This window comes from Cheilinus undulatus, linkage group 6, assembly GCF_018320785.1.
Source record: "Cheilinus undulatus linkage group 6, ASM1832078v1, whole genome shotgun sequence".
NCBI lineage: Eukaryota > Metazoa > Chordata > Actinopteri > Labriformes > Labridae > Cheilinus > Cheilinus undulatus.
The window spans coordinates 11,322,399-11,344,764 of record NC_054870.1 but is presented as its reverse complement, the minus strand read 5'-3'; the positions used below and the strand labels follow the sequence as shown (position 1 = coordinate 11,344,764).

Sequence of the window (22,366 nt, the reverse complement as noted above, 5' to 3'; positions counted from 1 at the left end):
GAATTACCTATGCATAACACAGGCTCATAAAAACGTACATGTTCTAGTAAGCGATGAGTTTTACCTTATTTATTTTATTCACCTCCTCTCTCCCCCACAGTGTCCCAGTGTCTCCTTAGTCTTACAGTGCAATTCTAGAAATATAAATAAGTATAATCTGTTGTCTTTTTGTTGTCTTTAGTGTTTCTGACTTGTCATGTTTTTTCAAATCCCAACAAAACTTTATCATTATTGTAGGCAGAAGTTTGAATGGAAGGAAAAGCCATCTGAAACTCTCTGCAAAGCAATGAGCATGAAGCATGATATCCAGCATTCCCAGAACTAGGAACTTAGAATATTTTGAAGTTTTAAAACCACACAGGGACATAACCATTGGGCCTGAATATGAGCTAGCAGGGCTTTCTCATCACCTCTTAAATTAGCAACAATATTCCTCTCCACATCTCAATAGTTAAACATAGCTTATAGCAAGGAGGGACTAAATGCACCATAAATGCATACAACATGTGTTATATCAGCTCTACTGCCTCAAATCAGGTTTTTAAAAAGAGTTTAATGCCAGTGTACCACATACTACTCTGCTGCTTTTGTTTTTACATATAGATTAATACTGATATAATTTGGTTGTCATGGAGACATGGGAAGCTTTAGGGGGGATTTAAAGTTAGCAGGATGTCCATAGTTCTTTATCAGAGCATTCTTTAGACAATAAAACAATATTGTGGGCTCTTCAATCTGTTGTAAGTCCTCATAGTAATTATTGGATTCGTTTTTTGATGAATCCTTACATTCGATGCACATCTTTGCCTATGCTGAGTCCACTTAGTGCCCCCATGCAAGTATCAGTCACCCAAGTTTAAAAGTCAGACCTCACTCACAGACACATATACAGTGACCAGCAATGTTGCACCTAAATGCACATTCCTCTCTGATTTAATTATATGGTCTAGTTTGAGCGGCTTTCACACTGATATCAGGCTGATTTAATGAGAGGATCAAAGCTGGAGATCCACACAATGAGCCGAGATAAGATCATTTAACCTTAATGGACAACTCCCATCTTTATCAGTCCTTTACCAACCTCCCCCGCCTGAAGATGAAAGAGAGGATGATGTATTCATGCTGAACTAATCCTGCAATAAAGATTATATCATCAGCTTTATCTCTGGGATACCACTTAATGGCACCATAGGGACCATCCTGCATCTGAAGTGACATGTAAACAAAGCAGAGAAAACACAGAGTCAGGAGCTTCAGTATAGATGATAAACTTTATTCAATGATAAATAGACTTCTATATAAAGTATGTACAACTTTCATATCAAATACATTAAAATTCACACATCACATAAACTCTGGATTGCACTTTTGGGATTTTAAGTGTTGTAGCAGGAAAAGTCTTTGGTGTTTTGGAGGTTTTTTAGTAGAAACGTTGGCTTGGGACGACATGATGAGGAAGGTGGCGAGGAGGCATCTGAGACTGGAGGACCAGCTGTGGGACAGGGAGTGGGTAGAAGCCTGGTCCAGTTGCGGGGTAGTGGGGCCGCTGCACGGGCATGCTGTGGTACTGGACAGGGGCCAGGGCCTGGAACATCACTGGGGGGACCTGGGGGGTTAGATAGTCCTGCACCTCCCGTTTAAGCTTCATCCTTCTGTTCTGGAACCAGGTTCTCACCTGAGAGAGAGAGAGAGAAGGAAAAGGTAAAGTTAGCATATGGGAATAAGCGGTGATACTGTCAAGCAAAGGTATGAAATAGACATATGTGAGTAATTAAGATGAGGATGTAGAATTTAGAATGCAATCTGAAAAAGCATCAAAGAAGGCAGAAATTCCCCAGAAAAGGACCCATGGACCCCTTCTTGGGTCTTATTTAGTCTTCACAACAAATTATACCCAGATAGATCTAAACATTGATATGAGATCTATAAATGAGCTGATTAATTAGTGGTAAAGATTTATTAAATATAAGACAAAACATGATTTGTGGAAGATAACTAATAATACCATATTTATGTGAATGTATTATTAACATCTATAAGATTATGTCAAGCCAAATGCGCTTTGCCTTGGGCCTCCAAATGACAACAAACGCCCCTGGACGTGCGTAAATGGTCAAAAATACTGCTAGAGTGTCGTTTTTGGTGCTGGAATCTTTTCTTACCTGTGTTTCTGTGAGGTTCAGCTTCTGTGCTGTCTTCACTCTCTCTCCTGCGTCCAGGTATTTGTGCTTGGTGAAGATTTTCTCCAGTTTGCTGATCTGCTCGTTGGTGAACTTTGTGCGTACGCGGCGCAGCGGTGCGTCCCTGTCCGCCTCGCTCCCCTCATCCAGGGAGGGACACTCAGAGGAGGCAGCCTCGCTCTCATACCCAGAGGAATAGCCGCTTGTTTCTGAAACTGGATGAAGAGAAAGAGAGCTCTGGTTACGAACACTGCTTGTGCGTAAAATTGATGCATTTATGGTTTCCAATTAGGAATGAGTGTCTACTTACTGGGAGAGGTGCAGTTTCCAGAGTGTAAAGGTGAGCTCATCAGGCCGGACTCCTGCTGCACGCTGCCCTGCGTGAGTGTGACCGGCTTTGAGGCTTTGGGTTTCGGCTGCAGGTAACTCGTGCCATGCGTCGGCGGTCGCGGCTGCACCATGCAGGGGACGTGAGGTCTGCAGGTCGGTGTAGTGTCCGTGCCAGCTCCGTGCTCCTCGCTCGGCGCGGTGTCATGATGGCTCTGGGCCAGCCAGTCGACAGAAAAGTACTTGACCATGTTGTCAGTGCTGCTCGGTGACCTGTGAATCCACCAGGTGTCAGAGGGAGTGTGTGTCCGGACCTCGCTGCAGGCTGTGGCTTTATAGGGCTCCGGGCCCCGGGTGTGATTTGCATATGTAGAGGTGCTTGTTAACGCCTGATCGATCCCCATGATTAGGACTTAATGGCTCGTTATTGAAGTCTTTACATATCCTGTGAGTGTGTGAAGACCTGGCGCCAGTGAGTCTGTGAGAACCTCCTGAGCTCATACATTTGTCCGCAGACAGAAACTGAGGGCTGCAGACACTTTCATCCAGCTGCTGCATACAGAGGTTCATGAAGAGAGGTGACAACATGACTTACTAGGCCTGTCTCTGTGAAGTTTTATATTCAAGACAATAAATTATCAGCTGGTTATTTATCGCTCGATGGGGTTTCATAGTTTCCAAGCTATGTTTGGGAAGAGACCTGGAGACCACAGAGAGGATTTATTGGCATGTGCATGGGTTGTAGTGAGAGGTATAAAAAGAGAAATGAAAACGAAAGTATTTGAAGTATTTTACCTGTTTTACTTTATTTCTTTTCATCCCCACACATGTAGGACACAAGAGTGAAATGTTTCTCAGAATTACAGACAAAGAAATGAAAGAAGATGCTCCAAAACTGAGGTCAAATGTAAAAGCAGTTATGTAGTAATTACTTTAAGAGGTCAAATCTCTCTGCCTTACTAATAGAGGTCCTATTTTTGAGAATCTATTAATTAAAAAAAAAAAAACGTTTTAGTACTCACTTTTTATTTTATTTTCTTTTTTGTTAGAGCAAGCCACATGGTTTGCCAAAACTTCTGTAGTTCTTCTAAATTAAATGAACTGTACTGCCCTTATCACAGTCTCACAGTACTGCAAAATTAATCATACTAATGCTGTTTCTTCCGCTGACTCCTACATTTCCTCAAATTTTTCCTATTTTCAATCATAATATCAGTGACCTTTCCAAGAGTATACGTATATGCATACAGAAAGATCTTTGGTCAGTGATATCTCCTGGTTCAGTGTTGGTAGTATCAGTAAAAATCAATGTTTGGATTTCTTAATCCAACTGAACATGGGTGGAGGAGGGATGGATGATGGGGCTTCAGCCCTGAATGTTTTCTTAAAAGTCCCAGACCTTTCAGGCTGGTTGTGAGTGTGTTGCTTATGTCCTTCTGATCACAGCATGGAAATGTAATTTTAAAGTAGATTAAAATTTGTTCTTTCTTGTTTTTAAACCATGCTCATGTGTATGGAGGAGGATTAGGGACATTTAACAAAAAATGGTATGTGTTTTTTTACTCTAAGAAAAATGACAGAATTTTGAGTTTCCCTTTGAATTACAAAAAGAAGCATGCCAATCTTTAAAGGCCTGAATGCGCTTTTATATCTACACACTCACTGCAGTGTAAAAATACTTTTAACATTGTTCTTAAAAATACAATTTCAGCATATTGTGCATAAATGAATATCTCTAACCTCATTTGTTGCTTCTTATGTGCTTTGTTTGAAAATGCAGAGCTTCAATTGTACATTTTTTTCACCAAACTCCTACCCTACCTATGCAATGTTACTTTAAATATAAACTTCAGACATTTTTAGGAGGCAGAAGTCAAAATGATTGGACTCCAGCATGGTGTACAATGATTTTAGAGTGATAATAACACGTGTTATGTAACATGTTATCAATTAAGTGTTATTTTAGGTTGAACAATGTTATTTTTTATGCATCCGATGTTGATGAAATGATATGAGAATGCATATATTTGTTGGCTTTTTGAATTCAAATATTTATTTAAAGTGTGCAAAAACAGTGCATTAAACTGTACGGTAAGCAAAAAAATCTTGAGAAGTGCTCAGCCATCTTTTTTGGGGGGGTTTTAAACATGTCTGGCTCGGCCCCTGCAAATGAATTCTTTAGGCTACTCTCATCACAAATTTGGCTTCTGGTTCAGTGGATCCCAAAGACGGGACTAGACTAGACCTTCCTGTCTGTCTGAATGGAGACAAACCAGAGTTCTTGTAGTTCTTGGTCTAACAGAGGACAAATGGGGGAAAAGTGACTGGAAAGCTAAATAATACAATTCAAAAAACATTTCACACTGTCTGCTCTTCATTTTCCACTTTACTTATTGATATTTTTGTTCAACTCAAGTCTAAAATCCCTAAAATTCCCACTGAGTGAAGTCTCCTTAAACTAAATCAGAGCATGTTCCTCTGCTCAGGCTTTGGTGTTCATGTCAGTCAGGCTGCTGCAGACTGAGGAGATTTGATCACTGATTTAATTTCATTTTAGTTAGTTTTGAATGTAAACAGTACAGTTTTGTATTTTTTCAGGTTCTTTTGTAAAACTTAAGTTTGATTTAGTTTTAGTGAACCAAAATTTTTACATTTTACTTGTAGTTAGTTTTAGTGAACTACCATAACCTTGCCCTACATCCATTTCTGCCATGTCATGACTGGTTTTGATTTCTCTCTCTCATTTGAACACATTTTTCTAATTAGATTTCTAATTTATTGCTGCTGTTGAGAAGTAAAAGTTAAGATCTTAGCTGGAAATTCTCAGACTCCAATCAGAACTTTCAAGCAGAACATTTCATTGTTTAACCCCGTGGTTTCCTAACATTTTTTCCCAGGGCACACCTAAGATAAGCCAAAAACTCAAGACTCACTATATGCATACAAAATAATGTCTTTAAAGCATGTCACAGCAGCTCAGCTGTTGTATAACTGTAGTAATAACATGGTTGCACATGTTTGCCTTGTCAGACTATCTGAAGACCACTGCTTTAGCCCAATCTGAGAATCACAGAGTGGAATCTAAACAGTTAAAACCTTTATGTTACCAGGGGTCAATTATGAACCTTTTTCACAAGATTATTTGTAACCTTGTTTTCTTTAGAGTATGTGGATCTTATTAATCTGACTCAGAAAGTAACATGGCTCCTTCCCATGCTCTTTACAGAAATCCTTTATGATCAATTCAGAATCATAAAGGAACAATAAATCAATTACTTATTTCTTAATCATTATATATTATTATTGTAATCCATGCAAGAATAATGATATTATAAAGTACACGATGCATGGGTGGGTCCAAAAGACCCAGAGATGCTAGAACCATAAGTAAAGTTCAACATAATCCACAGTTAATGTTATTTGGCACTGAAAAAGCCACAATTTAATGCAAAAGAGGAACATCAACCAAGCTTTACATGAAAAAGTTTAATAAAACCATGTAAATGAAGGGATGGAATTAGCTAAAAGGCTTGCAAACAAAAGTTAGAGATTATTTATACATAAGAGAGGCAAACGAGTGAGGACAAAAAAAAAAAAAAAAAGAAAGAAATATATATTTTTTTTATTTTTATCCCCCTAACTCTGTCTTGACAGATATCCCTCTGTGGTCATCTTTAGTGACTCTGATTTGGTCAAAATGATTTTTAAAAATCCCTGAAAAACAAGAAATAATCTGCTGTAAACAAACCTTATTGATCACAAACTTAAAACAAGAGTGAAACTTGCATGAAAGATCTGAAATGGAGCTGGATTTAGTGATATTTTATGCTATCATCATTTAAAAACAGTCAAACTAGGCAAGGCCAGATTTGATCCAAACCAACACAGACACTATGGTTCCAGTGAAGAAAGGATAAAATATACTGAGATTTATTCATCTGCATCCAGATGCTCTTTGAGCTCAGAATCCTGGCTTATTTTATCTTGTGAAACACGGATTTCTCTCCTCCTGTGAATGAGGAGAAAGTTCCCTCTCCTCCACAGATCAGTTTTCCCAAACCAACAGACCTGTAAGTCTTCACTGAGGGAATATCACTCCCACTGCTGTTGACTTGTGCTGGATTCCCTGCTGCGCTGCTGGCGCCAGCGTTTGGCGCAGCCTGCGCTTCAAACACCCCACATCAAAGGTTTTACAGTAGCGACACAATGAGTGCTGATTGTCTCCTGTTCACATGTTAATATGCTAAAACAAGCTGTGAGGAAGCCAAACAGGCCAACCCACAGAAACATCAGCTAGTCCTTCAGTGGATACTTCACATACCAAAGGCTGCATCTGCAGCCCACACTGCTCCAATTAATCACCAATTACTGCTCCGATCACGACCATCTCTGTTACAGTAGGAACATTTTCGGTCCTTTAGGTGGCGCACGGAGAGGGATCTCTCTCTCTCCTCGCGCCCCGGTGGGACCTCCGCGTGCATGGACAAAAGCTCCAAACGGATCGTTTAGTTACTGTATGTGACAGAGGTGACGATAAGAGGCCGAGCCTGCTGCTCTCGTTGATCAGAGGAGGCAGGAGTGCCTTCAGTCTGCAGGGCTCTTTATCTGAGCAGCTTTGAAGATGCTCCGTGATCCTGTTAGATAACAATACAGAGAGCCTTCACACTGCGCCCATTTCCTCACCTCGGCTCTGCCTGCTGTCTGTCTGCCTGTGCATGGCCGCTTTTAGACTCCAGAAGGCCCAAAACAAGACTTAGCTTTGTCAGAGGAAGAGATCAGAACGAGACAGCGGCATGTTTGGAAGCATTTGTTCTCATGCTCAGCAGGACTATCACTGAATCAAAATGACGTGGTCATTTTAAAGCATTACTCTGAGGTGGATTTGACTCAGAAAAATAGTTGACAAATTTAATATCCGATCTTCTGTTTTAGAACCAGAGAGTAATAACCAGACTCCTGGTTTCAGCAGGGGCGTAGATTGGGATTTTGGGCCCCCAGAGAGAATATAACACAGGGCTCCCTTTAACCAGATTGCTAAACAACAAATGTTGCATCATCTTTTCTTACAAATATCTCTGCATTTTAATGTATTTTTGAACCATAGTTTCTCCATTTATGAGCAATAATTTTACTATGGTTGAATTAAATTTGCTGGCTATTTGGACATTTTAAAGGAGGAGTACTTTATTTTACATGATTTGATATGTTTCAGTCTGTTGACTGATTCATTTATTACCTCTGCCAAGGAGGTTATTGGGTGGGTTTGTTTGTTAGTTTGTTCGTTTGTTAGCAACATAACTCAAAAGTTGTGGACGGATTTTGATGAAATTTTCAGGAAATGTCAGAAATGGCATAAGGAAGAACTGATCAGATTTTGGGGCTGATCCGGATCAGCGTCTGGATCCAGGAATTTTTAAAGGATTCTGTACTATTGGGAGATAGGGCTAATGGTGGAGGTCTGCGCTGTTACCACTTTAAACCAGGAGATGGCGGACATGAGTAGCTTCAATCCCAGCAGCAGTTTTTGGGTGTGTTTCTATTTAAAGTTTTGGAGTTTATAGAGTTTGAAAGACGCACACCAGGTCGAGGAGAAGGAGCATAACAGAGAGAAAGACAGTGAATTGTAGCGAGAATGCTCACAGTGCTGGGAGGAACAGAGGAATATTCACCCTCTGCCATGACTTCCAGTTGTCCGGTGAGACCATGGGTGCATCTGCTGGCACACGTAGCGGAGCCAATGCTTTGCCTCACTGTGTTTCCACCCCACCGGGTAGGGAGTAATCGGCAAATGCTGTGGTGGGGGGCACATGGGGACGGATCCAGGAATTTTTTGAAGGGTTTTTCACTATTGGGAGGTAGGGCTAATGGCAGAGGTCTGCGCTCTCCGAGTGCTTTTCTAGTTTGCTTTTGGTTCAATACTGAAACAATTTACTAAGAAAAAATAAATAAAAAGACACTTTTCACCCCTCCCTACTGTGGGCCCGGGTAATCAGTACCCTTTTGTCCCCCCTGTGCTACACCCATGGGTTTAAGAACATGAATCTAGCTTATAATTTGCTTGATATGAAGACATTTTCAGAGGGGCTTAAAGTTTCATTCACCCAGGTCATGGTTTTCCAAATCTTCATCAAGGGGGGCAACTAGACTTGATTGATCTCTGGGCTGCACAGTCCCAGACATTTCTTTGCATGAATGAAAATAAATTTAATGCTAGTTTTTCTTCCTTGAACCCTTAATTAAAGTAGTTTTGGATGTGTGTCTATATTTGATGCACCTACAGTGCATTTGGTAAGTATTCAGACCGCCTCCATTGAAAAAATGTTGTTTAGCCAACAAAAAAGAAAAAAATCTCATTAATCTAAACTCAGAACCCCATGATGACAAAGTGAAAACAGAATTGTACAATTTTCTGCAAATTAATTGAAAAAAATTCAGAAATATCACATTATTTATTGGGTTGCGAGGATGCTTCAGTGCATCTGGAACTGGGAATCTGGTAAAGATGGAAGGAATCATGAAGAGAGAAGATTCTGGAAGAAGACTTCAAGCAGTCAGCAGCAAAACTGGGTCTGGGTCGTCTGCCAACATGACAACAACCCAAAATATACATGGCCACCTCCAGAAGACCAAAGCGAACGTTACTGACTGGCCTGCAAATCTGTGGGTGAACTGAAGACCAAGGTTCATGCCATCAAATTTGGAGGAGCTTGAGTGATTGGCCAAAGAAGAATGGGCTGGGGATCCTCAGGAGACGTGTTGAAAACTACAACAAACAACTGCAGGCTGTTATCCAGAAAAGGAGACATGACTGACTGATAGCATGGGGGGTTGTAAATTCAGACTTTGGTGGTTTTGGGCTTTTGTGAAATAACTTTGTTTGGGAAAGCTGTGTTAACAATTCCTTGCTCTGATTGACAGCACATGTGAAATACTTGTATTTGAAGTAGGAGGGCTAATAATTGTTTCCTCATTGGTACATTACAGCGAACAATAATACAGTGAAATGCTATGAAAGTCACACATAAAATCATTACTTAGAAAAGGAGCAGGTTAGTAACTCCACTAACCAAATCCTCAGGCCTGTAACCTGCTATACAGCTATTTACTCACACATATGCTTCAACAATGACATACTCCAGTTAGACAGTGTTTATAAAATCTCATTTATTTGGCTAAATGAAGCAAATCTTCATCACGTCACTTTCAGTTTCCACACTGTCACAGAATGAGAGAGAGCAGATGAGTAAATAGAAAAACATACACTGATGAACATCATTCTTTGAATAACACATCAGTTCCATCAGTTTCTCCATTATAGACGGGAACTGTCACGACAGCAAGCTTGCATGGCACACTAGGTATAAATGTATTTTTCCATGTGTGCTGTTTAAATTAAATCAAATCAATTTACTATCTCATTGGATAAAGCTCATTTAATGATTGGCAGGTTGTTGAAGGTTAATCATAATGTATTATCAATAAACAGTTCAGTGATTTCAATTACTGCCTCATTTCATACACAGTTCAGCAGAAACATGGCTGTGTGGATACGACTAAAAATAATCCGGCTTAGGAGTATACAAGCTGTAAATACAGTATAAACACTGAAAATTAAGGTCTTATTCAGCCTGTTTCTGCTTAAGCATGCAATTTAAAAGCTGAAAATCCTCTGGGGTCCACCAAAACCTCCATATAACTGTAGCAAGAGATCCATGGAGCCACAGAGTTCAACTAATGGGCCACCAGCATTCACACTGGTTTGATCAGGAATCTGCAAAGTCAGCTAAATTTTCAATAATCTTCCCATATGTCTGTAATTTCCCCAATATTCATTTCTTTTAATGTCCTTAATAACTCTGCAAACTCTTTCCTGGCACTGATAAATTCTTGTAATTGGAAATCAAGAGTTGTAAAATGTTTAATGGAGCGTCACCAGTTAACCCTTTGGTATCACGTCAGTCATCTACAGTCAGTTAGGACAATACTGCCATCTTTACAATTATATTTTCAAATATTTTTTCCCAACTTTTTATGGGTTAAATCTTTTGATGTACTTCAGTCCTGATCAGAAATACCAAATATTTTCAAGATTTTAACACTTTACAAAACAGATATACAAAAATAATTATTTTCAATATTATAAACGATGGAGGGCTTTTTTTAAAATCACACTTTTGGTTATGCCAAAGATAAGCAACAACACTGATTTTGTGGCGTACTAACTTTTAGTGCAGTATCCACAGTGTCTCACATGTAGTCAATACTTTTGAGGGCCAACCAATGCTTGTTTCCTCTATCCTTGTTCTGTCACAAACATGCTGTTAATTGAAGTAGTGATATACTATAAACAGAATAAGAGGAGCGTAAGAGACCGTGACATGAACGAGCCTGTGCTATGAAACAGCTCTTTTATGTTAGTGGTAGTTGGCTCTTGTTTGGGTGCCAGTTTCTTTTCTTCCATCCTCTGTCCTTATTTAATCCACATTAAAAAAAAAAAAAAAAAAACTGTGACCAAATGAGGAGCCATGAGGGGCCAAACAACCCTCTCTACAGAGCTGAGTCAAATGATCTGGATCTCTTAAAAGGGACGGATTTCACATCACAAGAGAGGTTGGAGGTTGGTGAGACAGACATCAGCTGAGGAAACATGAGTAACTGTGATGAACCAGAACTTGACCCATTTGTGAAACAGACCATACATAAGTGCTGTGTGATGCCGCTTGCTCAGGCTTTAGATGGAGGTTTTTAAAATTCCTGCCTGCTGCCATTTCTCGAGGAGTTTTTTAAAACTTTAAAAATATTTTTTGCCTGAGTAGTTCACTACTTTTGGGACACAAAAGTAGCTTAAGAATTAAGAATGTTTATATTTTTGCATGTTGCTCACCTGGCAAAGTCTAAAACAACTCAGAACATGACTTTTTAGGCTTTTCTCTCTGCAGAAATCAACTGCCCTCTAAGGGGTGTTCTCTTCTGCTGTGTGAGGTCATCTGCAAAGAACCAATTACCACATTTTTTAAAGAGGGGGTATTATTCTTTTCTGATTTTTAAAACATAAATATAAAGTCACAATGTTGAGTGTCCATACTCCATGTATGCAAATTTTCAAACTGCAAGATAAACGTACACGGCAGTAATCTTGGAATTAGCGTGTAAACTGATAAAAACGGTTAGTTGAAAATCTCTCTGAGATTCTCCTGAGACGAGATTTTGATGGAGCGAACTGATGAGGTCATCGCAATAGGATCTCCTGACTGGTTTGTCCGTGCTGCCAGCAAAGTGGAACAGACCGCCCCCACAAGGCCTTTTAGCATTTAGCATTTAGCAACACAGTAGTTAAACACTTACCAAACAGATACGTCCTGCTGTATCCTTCGCTGCTGCTTTTCTTCCCCCTCTCTCTCCAAACTATCAGGATCAGACTCCGGGTCTAACACGTACAGACGTATATCAAAATTCGCCATATTTTACTCAGTTGGACCGGTTCATTCAAAGTTTACAAGTACTAGCATAACAACATTAGCCACATTGAAGGGGGCGGGCACAAAACATTGAGTCCTGCCGCTGGCCACCCTCGGGAAAATCAGCCAATCGGAGGAAAGCAGGTCAGTGGAGTGGGGGTGTTAAAGAGACAGCAGCGAAAATGAAGCGTTTCAGACGGAGGTTAAAATAAGGGTTTTTCAGGACGCCAGTGTGAGAAACATGAGGAGTTTTTTGAGCTGTAAACCATGTAAAGCTACTACATGGGTATCAGAGAGATGGTGGAAAGCCTTGAAAAAAGGCATAATACTTCCACTTTAACCTCACAGCTGTAACAGTACATACTTATGTTTCCTGTAATGTCATTGTTTCACATTGAAGAAACACAGCTATAGTTTTTATAAGAACTTAGTTAACTGAAAAGATTTTATCTCAAAAAGTTGGGAGGAGATAGTGCTACATATGACTTTGTATGCACAACTTGGAAGAATATAGTTATATCTTTAATGTCTTATAAATTGTTGCAATTTTGTTTATAGCCCAAACTTTAAAATTTATCAAGAGAGAACGCAAACTTATGTCCAACATATCACACTATAACACAGCCATCACAACTGCAAAACAAAAAGTGAAAAATTACTCTTCTGGACTAAAAAATTGTCCATAGTGATGCCAAAGGGTTAAACTATGGCTCTCAATCTGTACATCAGACAAAATACATTATAAAAAGGTGGCATATAAGTTCAGCCTTTTAGCTGGGTTTTCGTAGTCATGGAACTTTAAAGTATAAACATGTAAGGAGTATTTTATGACAATACAATTTATATTTTTCAAAAATATGTTATTCTGTTAATTAATTTTTAAAATGTGTTGTTATTGAGCTCTTGCAGCCTATCTTCAGTCAGTATCTTCAGATTCCCCACAAAATGAGTAGTTGTGGGTATTAGTTGGTGATTTAAGTATCCAGTAGCCACAAAGACAAGAAAACATGACAGCCCACAAGTGCTGCTTTGCTTGCTGTTCCCAAGGAAAAAGAAAGATACAGACATTTAAAACCAGTCATCAAAGTCATCAGCAAACATCAATATAGTTTATTTATTTATTTATTAGCTATGGTTTTGATTTGTTGTATTAATTTACATGCAACATGCATGTCTCTGCAAATAATCGGCCATTCACTGTTAGACAAAGCCATGTTCATGCCTCAGTTTAGCATGTTTAAATCCCTGTATATGCAATTTAGCTATAAACAGCTGCAAAGCTGAGGCTGATGATAGTGTTGCTCTTTTTGCTGCTATCCAAAGTTTTAGAAAAGTTAAAATTTTGACCTTACCATGGTAGTAACATGAAAGTAAGTTGTTTTAAAATTACTCTCACTAGGACACTAGAATTTATTACAAATCACATTTAAATCCAGTGAAAGATTGTTTAGCAATGTTTCTGCAAACCACAGATGAAAACTTTACTTTAGCAAAAGCCAAAAAAAAAAAAAAAAAAAAAAAAGAGTAATCATCAACATGATAGGAATTCATTTTGCAGAGATTATGAATTCTTGCGCAATATTTAATATCAATAGGCTACATGTGATAATTCAGTAAAAGTTCAGATATTCTAATCTGTACTGAGCTCATGAACCAACCAAGAATCAAGCAGGCTTTGGTGGTTCACATTACTATACAAAGTTACAAAGTTCTCACATCGCTGCACATTGACCAAGGGGCTTTTTTAGCCTCTGGATATTCATAGATTTATTCCAACCTTAATAGTGGACATGCATTTATTTTAATATAGAGGCCAGAGCAGCTTAAATGTACTCATACTGATAATAAATGTCCATTTTTAAAACATTGTGATTTAGTTGTCTCTGCTAAGAGAAATTGCCATCCAGAGGAAACAGATTTGCTGGAGAAATTGTATCAGAGATTAAGACTGTGAGTTTTAAAGAAAGTTTGCCCAGGAGTCTGAACTTATGATGAATTTCTGTTATGTTAAATTAGAGTCTTTGGCAAAGTAGAACCTATAACCACAGAAAAAGTTTCTCCACCAGACAACAGAAGCGTCTGAGTTACATCAGTCTGGTCTTGGTTACTGGGGTGTTGACCTGTTGGTGGTGTCTGGCTCAGGGCTGCAAGGTGTCACCAGGTCGGGTTCATTGAAAAGTGGCCTTAACCCTCTTCAGTGTGTCCTGGATCCTCCGTGTTTGTCGCTCGCTGGTCTGCTGAAAGTTGGCATCGTTGTCTGCGGCCAAGAGGTGGATGTCAGAGGTGGCAAGCCGGGCGATGCGGCTGCGGAGGTAAGCCTGCAGCTCTCGGTCCGGGGTGTAGGGGCACACACCCTCCTGGAAGGCATGGACCTGACTCACAACCTTTGCTATGCTCCTTTAGCAAAGATCAATGCATATGAGACATGAAAAGGAAACAGAACCAAAGAAAGAGAGATTAAAGATTAAAAAAAATTTAGATTCTGTTGCATATTAAACCTAAGCTCTCCTCCCAACAGCCTCACCAGCTCTGACCTGATTTAGAGAAAGTGGGGGTAACCTCGGGTCCACAGTAACCAGCTGTGTCTCTGCCTCTCCCTGCTACATCTCCTGACCCCAGCATCTGGCTGCAGCCAGGCTCCTCTCAGCATCTGGCCCAAAACCTCTTTTCCAATCAAACCCCATCCCACGGGCGCCATCTGGTGCAACACTGGCACCCCTACCGACAACCCAAATCCAACAGCTGTGCCAATTCCATCCCTCCACCTCTCCCAGTGACCTCAGCATCTGGTCAGCCATATTGGAGAGGAGGAGAAGGACACAGGAAAAGCGTCCTCGTAGAGAGTTGGCCGACTTTGTCATAGATGGATACTCAGGATATGGGCAGAGAGCTAATTATCCGTTAATGACACTGTTATTATATCACGACAATACAAGCAGAGCTATCAGGATAAATCACAGGCAAAATTCACAGAAAATCCCCTTATCTGGATAAATAGAGCAAATTGAAGCTTGCACAAAAATGACAGAAAGGAGGAGATTTGTTTGAGGGCTCCTGAGTATCTCAGCATGTTATTTTCCTCAGAATACAACACTTTGCTCTGCAGATTTGAGCTCTTTAAATGATTTTCTACATCAGAAACAGACCAGACTATTTTGTTCAACTGCTCCCATATTTGACAAAGATTTCACCAGCTTTACTTCATTATTGCAGCGGTAGGACTCCCAAATCTCACAGACAGAGACAAACTTCCTACAAACTTTTATGCCTGTGTGATTTTGGATAAGGAAATATGATGTGATGTCATAAAGGGAGACAAGAGAGAGTGGCAATAAACCTGTGTGCCTGTATAATAGTTAGATTACACAGAGGAGACTCGTTTAAAATTTTAATGTAGTTCCACCGTTTCACTGCAGGATTCTTTTATGGACTTATTTAATTTTTCTCTGAGGTAAAAAGTTTTTCAACCTAACTTTTTCACTCTTATAAATAAGGAGGTTCCTCTGCAGGTCATTACAGAAGCGACTGTGGCTTGGTGCATAGAGTCAGTTGTCTTGCAATCCTGTGTAGGTTTGATCCTGCAGCTCCTGCAGTCACATGTTGATGTGTCCCTGTGCAAGACACTTACTCCACTGCTTCGTCCGCGGCACGTTTATGTGTATGGATCTATATAAATGGGATTAGCTAATTAGCCAAAGGCCAGTTCTCCATGGAGACATACAGATTTTTACCATCAGTGTGTGAATGTGTGTGAATGGCTAGGTGTGACCTACAGTGAACTTTGAGTCATCTAATCAGGAGACTAGAATAGTTCAAGTCCATTACCATGTCTGTATGAGGTATAATAATACAGATATTAACTATCTAATGCAACAAAGCCTTACTGGAATTTTGATATAAAGTAGATGTATAACAATTCCCTTTAGGCTTTGCATTTGCAAAATCAATATTTAAGCCATTACAATGGTGGTCAAGTTAATATTTGTATTTTGAGGAAAATAAAAGCTATTCCTTACTTTTTATCTTATTAGATTTTGATTTTATTGTGTGCTTACAGTGTGATGTCACTCACACTAGACCTAGCTGCCCCATACCATGCCGTGGTATGCGTGTCTCTTTTTTCCAGTCCTCTGCTGGCCTGCACTCACACTGTTCCAGGCTCATCCAGGCCTGAGCGTGGCTCCATCCATACATCACAGAGTTAATTTTGTCGACTAAGGCTGGCCACACACTAGACGATTTTTAAATCTGAAACGATTTTAAAACCGTGTGAGACCACAGACTTTAGGACAATTGCCAAAGATTTTTCATCTTTAATCCTCTGAACGCACACACTAGACGACTCAGCCAGACTGTCAGATCACTGGAGACCACACACTGGCAGACCTGCCTATGACCTCGCGTGATCACGTGACTCCAGAAAAAAAACAAAACACGGATGTCTGTCCATACTGTCTTGCTGTCTCTCCACAAAAGAGTGTCCTGGTGTGCGTTACAGGTGAAGCAAAAATCATAATACAAGGGAAAGACTCAGGATGAAATCCTGGCTGAAATTAAGTTAAAGTTGTGTTTATGGTTGTGAGCGGTGAAAGCATGTATGATCTGGCTGTGACCCTACCCAGTCTGCTCGCTCTCTTTGGTTGTTGTGGGTACTCCGTCATTGGCACTATGACCTAGAATCGTAAATATCAAACAGGTTTGATATTTATGATTCGGGATTTTGGAGGCTACGACGTGATTTGGAGCAGTAAAACAATTGTGTTGACACCACACACATGCAGACTACTCAGACAAGCAGTCGTTTGCAACAAGGGATACTCGGGATATGCCCCCATGATCGTTGGGGGAGGCAAATCTTGCCCCAAATCGAGCTTAGAATCCTGTAGTGTGTGGCCGACCTAAACTATGACTGAACATGATAGTCAACAACTTTTTTCCTGTGAAAAGATAAGATTAAGACTATCTGAAAAATTATTTTTGGTGACAAATCTCTGAAAGAAAAGCTAGTTAGGTTTTTGTCTAGTGAAGTATAAAGACACTAAAATGTATTAACGTTTTCATTGGACATTCAAAATCCGTGACATTTTTTCCACAAAACACAACGTATCTGTAGCTATTCTGCCTCTCAGCTGTAGAAAGCTGAGGTTTTGCTGAGTGCACATAACACACAAGCATGATTTACACCAGATAATGGCAAAGAGAGTACAGTACGTGTTTAAATTAAAGTTTTAACAAAAATGTAGCAACTTTTCACTTAATAAAGTCTTTAAACACTGGGTCTGTTACTTTTGGATGTGTTTTTTTTGTAATCCATAATCCGCAAAAATGTCAAGCACTCATTGTGCAAGCACTTTGCACAATGTTTGCGATGCGTTTTTATTCGCCTTCACTGCAAAAATTTGTAGAAAGTGGCAACAAATTGTTTCGTATTGCGAGCCTGTGACTTAGTCACTCCTCTAAAAAAATCCTTCTGGATCCATCCATCCTGACAGAGAGCTTTATACAGCACCTGCTCATCTATCATAGCACTGAGCCAAGCTGGGGAGATGGAGAACAACTTTTTAATTCTGTCTCTTTTTTGACCTGTTTAAGGGTTTAAATGTACGGCTTTATCCGTTATATGTCCATGACTGATATCCACATTATTCACCGGCAAATTATGGTGTTTGAAGTGAGGTTTTGGTGTGAGAGAGGGAGAGAGAGGGGGGTTGGGTGGGGTAAGCGAGCAAAAGAGAATAAAGAAAAACACTCTGATCTGAATCATCAGTCACCCATCTATCTGTTATACTTCCATGGTTGATTAAATCGCAATATGGCCTGCTGCAATTATCAAATCGCAGAAGGTGCAATATTTCTTTAACCTGAAATTTGTGTAAAAATGCAAGTTTAAAACTTTTTTGCAGCAGCAGCAGCAGCAGCAGCAGAGATGTCATGCATCACTTATTATGCAATCATTCAAGTTCAATTTTGAAATAATAGTCAACAAACAATCCTACTTTCTTCATTTTTGTCCTTTTTTCTTACTAACAATTCATATCCAATTTGCAATACGGGTCAAAATCATCACAATGAGATGTTCAGCCCTTATTTAAGCTAATATTGTTTTGGTTATAATATAGGATGATTTATTGCTTGTGTTTGCTGAAAATACATAGGATGAGGAACTTAAGGAATAATTGCTTATCAAAATGCAATCACAATACTGAGGGAAAAGAATCACAATTAGATTATTTTCCCAAATTGTTCAGCCCTAGTTGATATCCACATAATAAATGAGCAAACTTTGGTGTTTAAAGTGACGTTTCAGTGCAAGAGAGAGAGAGAGAGAGAGAGAGAGGAGGGGTCGAGCAGTGGTGAGCAAGCGAGGAAGAGGCTGCAGGCACAGTTTTTAATCATCACTCACTCATTTAAATGATTTGGACTGATGTGATTTTGCATAAAATTGAACCTGTTCTGAAAAAAAAAGTAAATATGATGAAAGAAAATTTTGGCGGCAGTGTGCCAACATGAATAGAACAACATGAGCTCTTTTTTCTTTTTTAACATGCAAAAAATTAGACAAATAAATGGACTCGGCATGCAAAAGCCTTCAGAATGGACTAACATGTTTTTTTATCCAGAATAAGACCAAAAAGGGTTGAAATGACAAACATTTCATCCTTAAGACTAAGACTAAAATGAAGACTAGCTGTTAAAATTATAACTCATTTGTCATCAATTTGTACTATGATACAGAACCAAGAAAACAATTTTGAATTTTCCTGAAGATCTCTAAGTTTTAATGTTTTTTCCAGTAGACTATGAATATCTTCACCTTCCCAAAGTTAGATTAACATAAGCCCTCTGCATTAGACCAACGTGAACACCGCTGCCATTGTTTAAATTGATTGTTGAGAGAAATGGTTTTCAGGTTGGCTGCCTGTAAATTTTTCCTGAGTTGTTCATAGATGCTCCTCACAGAGGGAGACTAGCTCTGCTGGGTGGACAAGGAGACCAATAGGATGCAGGACAGAACACAAAAGGAACAACATAGGGGCTGATGAAGCGGCAGAGCAAGGTTATCATAGTTGACAAAAACTAACGAAATAACTAACATTAAAAATCCTTTAAAATAACTGAAACTACATAAAAACAAGGCTCTACACAAAAGTGTTGTGCTCAAAACAAAAAATCTTTACTGTTTTTACAAAACTGACTTAACAAAATAAAAGTACAGGTACTCTAAGTGAATGCTGGATTAAATGTCAACAAAAGAGCAGAAAAGGACATACAGGTGAGCATAAACATGAAAAGAGTCTAACTGATGAACAGAATGACCGGCTGCATGCATAAAGTCGATGGATGTGTGCCAGCTGCAGGATATAAATGTCGCCACCCACTTCTGCTCCAATGCAATGAATTTTTCAAAATATTTTTTCCCTGTTCTCACAACAGCTCACCCTGACATCAAGTGGAAAATTTACAAGAGGCCAGATAGGAAAGTGTCCAGCTCAGGAAGAGTTAAAATTCAGCTGTTTGTGCTCACATATGCAGCTCATCCTGAAATATGAAGAGGTTCAAAAGAGTTTTGTACGGGTGCAGAAAGCACCAACTGACTTTTGAACACCAGCATCTTATAAGGTCATCAGTGACTCTATGTGGAAGTTTGTACCAAAGTTTGAAGCTTTTCCCTCAAAGCATCCCTAATATATCGCACTCACAAGATTGAAACTGACAGGATGGACTCGCCACCCAAAAAATATCCTGCCTTTGGCAAGAGCATGAAATAAAAAGCAGATATAGAACAGACAAAGCCTGGCTGACCAATGTAAGAATAAAAGCAGCTCATTGCACATCTGATCCGCCTTCCTTTTTACCTGAGCTTGGTCCACTTGTACGCTCCTGTGGTTAATGTGAAGGCTCCAATCTCACGCTGCTGGACGTGCATAGCCAGGATGTGAGCTGACGGCAAGGTGGGTCTCTTCCTTATGTGTTCTCCCCCCATTAGACACAGGTCATCACTCTTCAGAAACACCTGGAGAAGAGGAATACATCTATTCGGTTAACAAATGAGCTCCTTATGGGACAGAACTTTTACAAGAAAATAGTCAAAGAATATGCAATAAATTCAGCCTCTTTAAAGTAAAAAGGGCAGACATTTCTCATTATAACAGCCAAATAGAGAAGTTGATGAGAGCTTGGAGTCTGCTACTTGAATCATCAGGTTCTTTTCAGGGAAACTTTGAGAGGCAAAGCCAGCTGTAAGCCCTCAGCACACAGGCGGGTTGCTTGAAGCTGTTTTTCTATCGATTTGTTTGCCCTGCAGCCGAGTTTCACAATATGTGACCAGCAGAGCCTTCAGTTACAAACAACATACGTGTGAGCTTTCTCAAACACACCCACACACTGCACACTAACAAAGATACACACCTGCACAGCTCGTAGCTCCTCCAGGATCTCACACACCTTGGAAGACAGATGTTTCCAAGCCTGTTGGCAAAAGACCAGGAAGTTTTATAGAGTCGCTCTGAAATTAAAACTAATTATACCCTAGCTTCAGTGAATATAATCGGATGGAAATGAGGAAATTCCTCATATAATATCTCATATATACACTGGTATCTTTTAATTGTGAGTTTTAAACAGCAACTTTTCATGCGCCACATTCCCACACTCCCTACATCTTATTTGAATGCATTAATGCTAATTTCTAATTTTCAAAACTAATTAAACACCGACCGATTCTCACACAGCTGCACAAAACACTTAGCTTGGGGCGTCTGACTTATTATAGAGACTCAGAGTTTATGAGATGAGGAATTTATGAGATGCAGCCTTACTGGTAATTGCCTGACAATCACGTTCTCCAGACCTCTGAGGACCTGCATGGCAGTGGCAAAGTTCCTGGCTTCGTAGCAATATTTCCCAATCCACAGATACTTGGTCAGCACAGCAGCTTGAGTCTGCAGAAGAAGACAGCTTGTAATGAATAAAACTGGTAAAAAAAAAAAAAAGCACTAAAGCAAGGGAAATGTAAAGACCCAGGACAGTTTTCAATTATAAGGGCTCAATTATGGCAAAAATCAGTATCATGATTATTTTGATTGATATTAAGACAGCTATTACCCTTTATGGGGCAAGGACCCATATATGGTCACTTCAGATACGCAACTTTCTATGACACACTCCTAAAATCCTAACTGACCATTTTAAGTTGGTATAACTCTTTCAATTTAAAGGTGAACAGTAGTGCTGAATGTCATGATAGGTTAACCTTGAAAAGCCAGTGGATTGGCCAAACTCTATATCTGCCATCAGGCAAATCTATCTTGCGAAGCTCCAGTTTGAAACGATTGTGCCAGGTCTGAAAACAGCCCTGACCAATCAGCATCGTCTGAGGAGAACAAGGCAGGAAGTACAAGTAGGGTTAAGTTTCGATGGAAGCCTGTCTGCCAAGTTCAGGTTACTACGCGAGCATGTCTACAACCTCATTCTGTTTACGCTCTAATTGGCCCGTCATGAATGTGACATAACGTTCATCCAGTTACCTTCTGAGAATATTTTGATAAGTCCTTCCCTTCCCAAACACCTTGTATGGGAGGTTTCCCAGATGTCCCATGCACTGGATATATGAAACAGTCTATTTGGCACAACAGGCTAATTGCATTTTAACATTAAAAAGGAGGCACTAAATCTGATCATACACCTGTATAGGGGTGTAAAATAATGTCTGTGTTAAGACATATGGCCAATTCATCTAGCAACCACTGTAAGGCTTTTTTCATGACAAATAACTCACCCTAATGTAGGACAATAGTACTCTATACTGCCGCTGGATATTGCCACAAGTTTGGAAAAACTTTGAAAGAAAGAGCCAGTGGACAATTTTACTGATTTGTATAAATTCTATGAAGATATAAACAGTAAACTAGGTTTGATTTTTGGTACTTTTTATAACCCTATAAGGGTTTCTTTATACTACTGTGGTTCATAACAGTTTTTATGTTTACTGTGAGCCTCATCACTGCTAAAATTCTTTTAACATGAAATACTTGTGATTTCTTTGGTTTTTTGGTGGAATTTAAAGGAAAAAATACATCGTTTAGTCATTTTACAACAGTATAAATTTGTGATTCTTGCCTCCAAAAGAGATCAGAATTTAAAGACAACCTCACCAACGCTGATGTCCCCGAGTCTGTCAGGAGACACTGCAGCCATTTCAGATCACTCTGTGAGGTCTGACCTGTTCTTATTTCATGCCCTAAGTTTTACTAAGAGGCAGCATGTTAATTCCTCTTTGTAGTTTCATTATGTACCACAAAAATAATTATGTGCATAAATCAATATTTTGTATTTAAATTTTAATGCATAAATAAATACTCAATAGACTTTTATGTTTCTATTGTTCATTTATTAATATTT

The 22,366-nt window shown here is 39.4% G+C and overlaps 2 protein-coding genes across 2 annotated transcripts in view; both read right to left on the bottom strand.

Moving 5' to 3' along the window:
* Window positions 1-1,420: 1,420 nt before the first annotated feature.
* Window positions 1,421-2,758, bottom strand: vox (ventral homeobox). Its single transcript, XM_041789806.1, has 3 exons — window positions 2,491-2,758; window positions 2,163-2,395; window positions 1,421-1,675 (listed from the first exon to the last, which is right to left on the bottom strand). The coding sequence occupies exons 1-3, from the start codon at window positions 2,756-2,758 to the stop codon at window positions 1,421-1,423; spliced, it is 756 nt and encodes a 251-aa protein (XP_041645740.1).
* A 10,733-nt stretch (window positions 2,759-13,491) lies between these two features.
* LOC121510727 (kinase non-catalytic C-lobe domain-containing protein 1) overlaps window positions 13,492-22,366 on the bottom strand; it is a 94,273-nt gene continuing 85,398 nt past the window's right edge. The window contains exons 28-31 of the mRNA XM_041788914.1: window positions 20,785-20,907; window positions 20,375-20,434; window positions 19,822-19,979; window positions 13,492-14,362 (exon numbers count right to left, since the gene is read on the bottom strand). Of these exons, the coding sequence (XP_041644848.1) occupies window positions 14,134-14,362; window positions 19,822-19,979; window positions 20,375-20,434; window positions 20,785-20,907 (570 nt within the window). The 3' untranslated portion in view covers window positions 13,492-14,133. The remainder of the gene's footprint in view (window positions 14,363-19,821; window positions 19,980-20,374; window positions 20,435-20,784; window positions 20,908-22,366) is intronic.

Bases quoted from the DNA above. Each gene is read 5' to 3' on its own strand.
- vox (XM_041789806.1), bottom strand. From the start codon at position 2,758: ATGGTCAAGTACTTTTCTGTCGACTGGCTGGCCCAGAGCCATCATGAC. The intron at 2,396-2,490 runs GTAAGTAGACAC...CTCTTCATCCAG, and splicing joins TGGAAACTGCACCTCTCCCA to TTTCAGAAACAAGCGGCTAT. The intron at 1,676-2,162 runs GTAAGAAAAGAT...TCTCTCTCTCAG, and splicing joins TGAACCTCACAGAAACACAG to GTGAGAACCTGGTTCCAGAA.